Below are 9,372 nucleotides of genomic sequence, written 5' to 3' on the forward strand. Positions count from 1 at the left end.
GAAGGGAGAAGAAAAAAAATTGAAAAAATAAGAGTAAGCAAAAAGAAAAAAGAAAGGAAAAAAGGAGAGATCAAGGGATTATTTAGGGAATGGGAGAGAAATTACATTATAACTTTCAAAATTAGGCTCTAAATACAATGATTTTGATGATAGCAAGGTTGTAAGTTGTTACAGGTCCTCATCTTTCATAGAAATAAAAAAGAATACCTAGTACCTTTGTGAGTACAAAATAAATCCTATACTACCACAACCACAAGTATCACTCTAATAACCCTATTTTATTCTATGCATGAGGTTTATGTCTTTTTTTTTCTTTTGTTTCAACATGTGATATAATTCCTTTTTTTTTTTCGTGAACATGGTGTGTAAATAGGTAATTGTGTCTAGTAGATCTCATATCTAATGGTTTTAAGTCTTGTCTTAGGGATGTTGCTTTGGTTTGTATGAGAGGAGAAATAGAAGCAATTTATTTCCTTCTCTTATTCAGTGTTCGAGTTTTTCTTTCTTCTAAAATCACGGTTCCATGTTTTAGCTTTCTAGGTTTATTAGCATAGTTTACTAGTCATAGGTTAAAGATATAGAAGGCTAATTTTAGATTTTCTTGGTGGCATGAGTTGTAGAACCTATGAAAGCTAGGTGTTAGGTGTAAGGTGTGGTGGGAACTCGTAGATACAAGAAAGGAGCTTTTATACCTTTTTAATTTCGAAAGTAACTTGAGTTATTCTTTTAGATAAAACTCTTTCTTCTCTTTCTAATAACATGAAATGTGGTTATAAAGTCAACCGAGATGTTTGCTTTATTTTCTAAACCAAATATCTATCCCTTTGTCATCTGAGCACATATAGCAACCACAATTTTTTAGCTTTCATTTGTGCTAACATGCATGAGCTAGGGCAGTGAGATGAGGAAGGGGTTTTTTTTATTTTTTAAATATAGTGGTGTGATGGAAAGAAGCTTGATATGAGAGTAGTGTTTTGTTTTTCAGGGGGAAGACAGTGAACTCTAGGTCATTTAAAATTATTATGATCTTTACATGCATGATATTTTATGTAACTTAGTATGATTATTGTCTTACCATAGTCATTACAAAAAAATAAAAATCTCTTTCCATTCTCTTTTAATTTTATAATGGCCAAGTTTACCATATTAAAAATACATTAAAGAAAACAAAAAGATGGCATTTTTTCACATGTGTCGGTAATTTACAAAAAACCAAATATTTTGGTATGAAATTTTTTTTCCAAATTTGTTGCAGGTATTTGTGGACTTAATAACAAGTTTATAAAATTCATTGGAACATGACTTATATTGAAAGGCCCATTATACCGACATACCCAAAACCTTTTAAAAAAATCAACTTGGTTTTCCCAAAATCCAATTAAATTTTTTTTTTGCTATTTACTTTTAATATTTAAGGTAGATGGACTCACAATTAAATGTTGCCTTAGGTATTAAAGGAGTAGCATATTCCTCAAATTTTTTATATAATAATTTTTTTAGTTTAATATTCACTAATACCGAAGTTAGGAGTATTAAAGTTTTACTATGTAATATTCACAATACTATAATTGGAGATATTATCTTTCAAATCAATGTTCATAGACGCTATTGTCAAGAATATCATATTTTCTATACATAATACTCACCAAAGCCAAAATTAGGAGTATTATTTCTAATCTAATATTCATTGATGACAAAGTCAGGGATATTAAGCCTTTTCAGTACAATATTCACTAATGTCAGAATTAAAGATATTATTTTCAGTTAAATATTCATGAATGCTAAAATCAAGGGCATTAAAGTACCATAAGAAAAATAAACCTTAATAAGGCTCTTTCCATGTACCTTCCTTACGACGACTATGATGTTTGAACCACTAATAAAGGTTTAACCAACCGTAGTAAATCCATTATCACCTTGTAGATAGATCTTTGGTAGAACAGGAATAACAGATTATTACCAATTTAAAAAAAAACTATCAATGCAACTTATCTCATGTAGGATGTTTTAGGGTGATAGTATCTTCCCTTTAGCAAAACCAGTTTCTTATCATAGATCTTTGCTGATCAATTAGGATTTCTACTGACCATAATACTAGGTAAAAACTCATTTACAAAGATTAGACCTTTCGCCCTCTTAAAATATAAAAAAGAACTCCTTTCCTAAGATTTAAAGAAAGAGGGCAAGTCACCACAATGTTTGGTACGACAAAAGTAACTTGATTCCCACACAAACCCTCTAGCTTTTGTTAAGGGTAAGTTCCTTGGGTCATTAGGATTAAATCATGTACCAAACTCCATCATTCGAGGTCCTTTCTTATGTAAAAGTTTGTCTAGCTTTCTATTCAGCTCTTCGAATTTTAAATCACTCCATTTTGATTGTTGTTTTACATTGTCTTTAATCTCACTCAGTTGGCTTTTTATGTGAACAAATTAAGCTTTATGCTGCCTCGATTGCTTTTCCAGTACAGCTTAGTTACATCATGGTTCAATATTTTGTAGCACTTGGATGGTTTTAGGTTTAGAAAGAGAGATTAGAAATTCAATTTTTGTATTGAAATTTTCGTACTCATGCTGGCTGAGAGTTTGGCCTTTTATAAAGAATACGAGATGGCATGGATGCGCACTGCCGCGGGTTTATAAAACAAATGTACTTGATATTGTTATAATTGTGAACTAGCACTAGATAAGTAATAGAAACTAAAAGTATGATGGAGCCAATATTTCACGATGGAAAAAAAAGTTGTGTTGGTGATCAAAAAGTTAGAGACTGAACAAAATGATTTGTAGCAATCCATAGTGTTTTGTGAGGAAAGATACAGTGCTTTTACCACATTATTTAGCTTTTCTATTAATAAAAAGTTAAAAAAAAAATTACAAAGCTAAATTCTCTACCAACTTAATATTAAAAAAAAATAACAAAGATAATTTTGGAAGGAAAAAACCCCATGAGGAAAAACGTTGTAGCAATTGACAATGTTTTGTGAGGAAAACTACAGTGTTTTCCTCAATAAAATCGACAAAGATAATTTTAGAAAAAATCATAAAAAAAACCATTTAGAGAAATACTGTAGCAATCCATGATGTTTTGTGAGGAAAACAACAATGCTTTCCCCATATGATTTAGTTTTATTGTAATTATAATTCTTAACCAACTCAATATTAAAAAAAAAATCGACAAAGATAATTTTGGAAAAAATCTTAAAAAATCATGTGGGAAAACACTGCAGTAATTCACAGTGTTTTAAAGAAAAAAATTACAAAGCTAAATTCTCAATATTAAAAAAATAAAATCGACAGAGATAATTTTAGAAAAAAAATATAACAAAAAAAAACACACAAAAAATAGGGAAAAAAACTCATGTTGGAAACACTGTATCAATTCACAGTGTTCTGTGATGAAAGCTACAGTGCTTCCCCACATGATTCAGCCTTATTTGTAATGATTTATAATTGTAATTCTCAACCAGCTCAATATTAAAAAATAAAATTGACAAAGATAATTTTGAAAAAATCATAAGAAAAAAAAACCATGTAGAGAGACACTGTAGCAATCCACAATATTTTGTGAGTAAAGCTACAGTGTTTTCCCCACATGATTAAGTTTTATTACAAAATTACATTCTAATCAGCTCAATATTAAAAAAATAAAATTGACAAAGATAATTTTGGAAAAAAATATTACAAAACTAAATTCTCAATCAGCTCAATATTAAAAAAAAAATCGGCAAATATAATTTAAAAAAATAAAAAAATCAAATAGAAAAACCATGTGGGAAAAACATCGTAGCAATCCACAATATTTTAAAGAAAAAAATTACAAAACAGAATTTTTAACCAGTTCAATATTAAAAAAGTACAATTAAAAAAAATAATTTAAAAAAATAAAAAACATTATTTTAATATATTTTTAAATAAAAAAAATTTAAATTATAACCAGTATGATAATTTCAAACAAACCATATGATACCCTTTACACCTCCAAAAGGGAAAAAAAAAAAAAAAGAGTCATCTGAACCTCAAAAGGCTTCTGTTTTGGTCGCCCCCGACTTGCTGCCTATACACTGCTACAAGTTTGACGCTTGACGACCGACATCTGCCTCGTTTTTTTTTTTTTCTTATCGAGGAGTCCTAGGAATGTAACATAAGGATCTTGTTTTGAAAAGACAATTACAATATGAAAATTAAATGATACCGCATGGCCATTACTTAATGGTATTATAATAGTTTATTTAGTAAAAAGCGTCTCTCCTTTTTCTTTTAGATAACCATGGCTTGGGTTTTCTAGGGTTGATGACGTGGATTCACTTGTATTTTCATGTTTTGTTGGGTTTGGTCCATGCCTTTATTGGTGAACCATGTCTCGTCCATGCCTTTATTGGTGGACCATGTCTCGTATAATAATTCGAAGTAAATATTCTCAATAATCCATAGTTTGAAGGCATGTATTATAAATTCAATGTGTTTAACTAATGATGCCGTACGTTCCTGTATTCTTAATTTCTTTTTTGTTTAAAAGTTCTTTTTATTAGTATTTGAAATATTTTTTATTGAGAAAATAGATTATATATGAAATCGTTCTGTGGAGCAGAATTTCCTCAAGATACAGTGAACTTGTTTAATGCTTCATCCAGGTCTCATTTCACCGCCCGTTACCTGGACCGAAGCTCAAAGTCAGAAGAGAGGGATTTTGATTTATCATGTTATATGTACAGTCACAAGAAATCACCTATATTTGGCTTGGATTTGTTTCAAAACCTCCTTACAATTTTAGAAATATATGATTCTCCAATTCAATCGTGCTGGATATTTATTACTCGTCCAATGATCTTGATCAAATTTTTCCTTATCTCTGGTGTGAATCTACTGAATGACAAGAATGGTATTTTGGAGTAGAAGTCAGGTTTAAAGAAAGCAGAAAGTAACAAGTTATTTTGCTTCCTTGGTGATGTGTCTGCAAAATGGCCAGGCTTTTATAGAGAGAGAGAGCAGAGGTAGAACATGAAATCTCTGAAATGAAATGGCTTCAAGTCTTAGAGACGAATTACCCTTAAAGACAAGGAAACGCATTAATATTCAATCCTTGGTTGATTCCACGATGATACTGAATTGAGTAAAACATTGAATATACAAACTGCAGTAGCTGAACAGTATGTCGCCAGTGTGAAGTGAGCTCGTGACTGTGAGAGGGGAACTTCCTCCCATGCAAATATACCCTTAGTTGTCAAAACAATTATAAACAAATAAACAACTGCTTTCTACCAAAAAAAAAAGAAAAAAAGATTATAAACAAGGTATTATTATAAAAAATTCTCATTCTTTGAACAATAATTTGGAATTGCAAAATGCCCTTGACAGAGAAACCCACGCAAGCTGAGAATAACTTCTCATTCCCTCACTTAATCCTATGATAACTCTTTAAAGAAACAGAAAAAAGACATATCATGCCCATGTGCACTTCCTGCCACTTCCAACTTGACTCCTTTGAGACCTCTCTCTGTGCGCACTTCTTAAGACCTCGCTAGTTGCTACCAAAATAAACCTATCCAACTCATAACCTTAATGCAGACGAACTCCAACAAATTAACTACAAGCCCTCTTTCACACAAGTAGCACGTCGTTGAGACCTAGGCATACAATCACTCTTTCTACTCTACAGCCCCATTCTCTATAGGGAACTACTGCAACTATTATGACATGACATGCGTCATATGAAACCAAAACGCACATGAAAACAGACCTCGAATCATTAAAGCGTCTCTTCATTTCTATGCCTTCTGAGGAAAATATTAGTTGGGTATGTATGACTTGAATTCCTCCTTTATGATACCTCTGACCTCTCAGTTTCCTCTGAAATGTCCTTAAAGTCAAAGGGAGGTTCTATGGATTTCCCTAGATATTTCTGTAAAAAAAGAAGAAAAACAAAACGCCCACTAGCTAATCCTTTATTGTGATTCTTGATCTTGCTTGGTTTTCCACTTTGAACACAAACCTAGGGTTAGCTAGGGTTTTGATGGTGGTTGTTTTTACTAATTTAATTATTTTACTCTATAATTATTTTGGCATATGGCTTATGCTAACGAAAAGATGCATAACTAATTATGGATTATGCACAAACAAAAGAAGAAACAAAAGAAGCGTAGTTAGTGGCTAAAAACCATGACGTGATAATATTCTCTCTGTGATCAAGTAAAGGCATATTATATAATCATTTGCAATATTATATAAATGCATGATTTGCAATACTTAAATGCATATTATATAATCATTTGCAATACTTAAATGGATGATTTGCAATTCTTAAATGCAGTGATTCCCATAGTAGGTAGAAACTTTTGGAGGGATTATAAACACGACAGAGAGAGAGAGAGAGAGAGAGAAAGTGATAGAAGAGAACACAAACAAATGGACTTATGCGAGAGATGATATATTGAAACTATAACAAATCTGATGATGAAGACAATAGTACAAGAAAAAAGGGAATCGATGTTGTGATGTATCTGACTTATGTGTCCTTGGAAACCAATCTCTGTGTGTCTTATGCGTTCAGTTTAATTCTCTGATAGAATGTCAGTGAGGTGCTGAATGGGGATATGTGCTCACGTTATTCCATGCAGTTTTAGCCATGACCTTTAAACCTGATTAATCTCACCACCAAAGCTCCAAAACTGCCATTATTGATCTCTCCGTCCCTCCTGTCTTTCTCTCTCAGAAAAACAAACACTATTGCAATTAATTCCATCTTAATTTGAAGCACATCCCAGTTGTAGATCAATGCTAAAACTTCTCCAGCTAGTCCTAAACTTACGAGTTCTTAAACGAATTTTCTTCTGTGAAGTATGCCGAGAAAATTAACTGTGTTTCGTTGAGCATATGAGTTAAGAATATTTGAAAATAAATGCAAGAGAAGATGTCAATATACTTATTAGTAAATCTGGTAATAAGAGTGCAAACAATGAAATGAATTGGACAGGCATAGAAATTATCGTGATCCATTCATAATTACCTTCCCGTGGTTAATAACTATGGTCGATGCAATCAAAAAAATTCGCTATTATAAACAAGATATCGCGGAAGATAGATGAGCTCTTCATGTTTTTCTGTCATGCTTTTCTTAATATTGTTATTGTTACATGCACCTTGCGAAATCATAAACGATTGAGAGATAGCCGAAGTGATCAAGGATCTAACAAAGAAAAGAGGCCATGATCTCATGATCTAAGAAAGGAAAAGAACAAAAAACGGCAAAGAGGAAATCAAGCAACATAATAAAGAAGGTGCCAGACGGCCAGTAATATGTTCGATAGCACTCGAGATTCTGGAACTACTTTACCTTAGGCCGGTCACCAAGCCTGAGCTCAAGATCCAATTCATCTACAGTGCAAGGGCTAATTTCAAACACCTCAGACTGGACATGATGTTTATCAACTGAATTACACTTTAGAAAGAAAGGTAATGATGATTTATCAATCCTCCGTTTCTTGCAGCTCATAGGCTCCTCCCCACAGTCTGATATGCTCGGGCGAGTTCGTCGAACGACTAAATTCAAGCTGACAGACAAATCTGTTTGGACATAATCTACTTTGGCTCTACATCCTGATTCTATTTTCCTTGAATTCTGCTCTCCTTCAGTGCTTAGAGAAGATATATGACATCTTTCTTTAGTTAACTTAGTCTGTGGCGGGGGGGAAGATTTATGGGATCTCTTTTGTTGTTCTTCAACAATAAAAGAAGTGAAAGGAGGGGAAATGGTTTTATCACAGAAATTCTCTTGAGTAGATGTAATTGAAACCCTAGAAGATGAAGTTCGGGATGGAATAAAACCAGGATTAGAATTAGGGTTAGGGCAATAATCCAAGGTACAAAGCTGAGATGGGTATTGAAAACCGAAAGATGTATAGGGATTTTGAAGGTGATTGAGAGGTTTTTGATGCTCATGATGAAGAATTTCATTGTGAGGACTTGGAGATTGCTTGAGTCTAGCTCTATCCCTCCTGTGGACATTCATATGACCTCCTAGAGCTTGAGCAGACCTAAATTCTCTTCTACAAAAGCTACAAGAATAAGATCTTGGAGGCCATATACATCCTCCGAGAGGACCAGCTGCATCTTCAGCGAAAGCTTGTTCTTCCCAAGAATCATCCAACGAAGGATTGGTTGAAGCCTGAAAATGAGAATCCAAACTATGCTTCCGTTTAGTCAACATCCAATAACGAGCTTGCTCCATATGTTGGACTATATCCAGAGATTCACCCTTCCAAGCTTGAAGAATATACAGGATTAATAATAGGAAAAGTATTAAAACTTAAAGGTGATAGAAAATGGGAGGAGATGGGATGCAAGAAAGACAGATAAAGGGCTTAACTGATTGCTAAGAGTAGTAGTCGGGAAGATAAATTGGTGGGTACTCTACCATGGTTGTCTTAGTGCAGCTACTTTTTTGGTTTTTGTGTTTGGTTCTCAGCACTATCTACTGTGTAAGGGGAACGCTGGTTTAGTATTCACGGGAGTGGGTCCAAGGAGCCTTGCTTGCTTGTGCTGTTTATCTGTGCTTATAGACAAACTGTAATCATGTCTGACTGAAACATCCTTGGAAATACCCAGCAAAAGTCGAAAAGATGCTGTAAATGCGCGCACATACTTGTGCTACACTATACTGTATGGATACTTTTGTTTTGGACTAGAAATTACTACTATGATATATACTAAGCATTGTTTTCCGATCTGTGGACTGCCCTCTTCGAAGAATGCCCAAAGGTGCAGTGGTTATACTGTAGCATTTTTACTATAGCTATAAACTTATTAGCATCACAATTGATATAATAAAATTATGATTTTGTCTTCGTCAACAAAAACAATTGGCCTTCGCAACTCTGTATAGTGATTTGTTTTTGTTTTTTTATAGTAAAATAACTAATATACTTTTTAATACTTTAAAACACGTGCGATTTTCTTCTTTTTTTTGTCATTATGTAAAAGTTTTTTTTTAGTCCTCAAACTTTGTTTTTGAATGATTTAGTCCAATTTTAGGAGCAATTAATTTCAAATTTTTATGAAAGGGTGGGATTGAAAGAAGGGGGGCTGAAATGAAAAATGCGGCAAATATGGGTGGAGTGCTATAAGTTTTGAAAAAATGCACTTTGGTCCTTCATCTTAAACAATCACGCAAATTATACAATTTTTGTTCCTCGAAATTGTTCCAATTTCATTTTGCTACAGATGTTTATTTTCATTATATAATTTTTTATCCTTGGTTGAGAGAAGAGAAAGAGATGGGTCGTCGGATTCCCGCAGTAGAAAGAAAAACTTGTTGTTGGCACCGAATTAAGCCACCAAAATGAATGATTTTTGTGTCAAATTATTCTATTTTAAT

At 32.9% G+C, this 9,372-nt stretch overlaps 1 protein-coding gene across 1 annotated transcript; it reads right to left on the reverse strand.

Moving 5' to 3' along the window:
* Positions 1–7,032: 7,032 nt before the first annotated feature.
* On the reverse strand, positions 7,033–8,606 carry LOC7468822 (zinc finger protein 10). Its single transcript, XM_002323484.3, has one exon. The coding sequence runs from the start codon at positions 8,224–8,226 to the stop codon at positions 7,324–7,326; it is 903 nt and encodes a 300-aa protein (XP_002323520.1). The 5' UTR covers positions 8,227–8,606; the 3' UTR covers positions 7,033–7,323.
* Positions 8,607–9,372: the final 766 nt, after the last annotated feature.

The sequence above is a fragment of the Populus trichocarpa genome, chromosome 16 (assembly GCF_000002775.5).
Source record: "Populus trichocarpa isolate Nisqually-1 chromosome 16, P.trichocarpa_v4.1, whole genome shotgun sequence".
NCBI classification, from domain to species: domain Eukaryota; kingdom Viridiplantae; phylum Streptophyta; class Magnoliopsida; order Malpighiales; family Salicaceae; genus Populus; species Populus trichocarpa.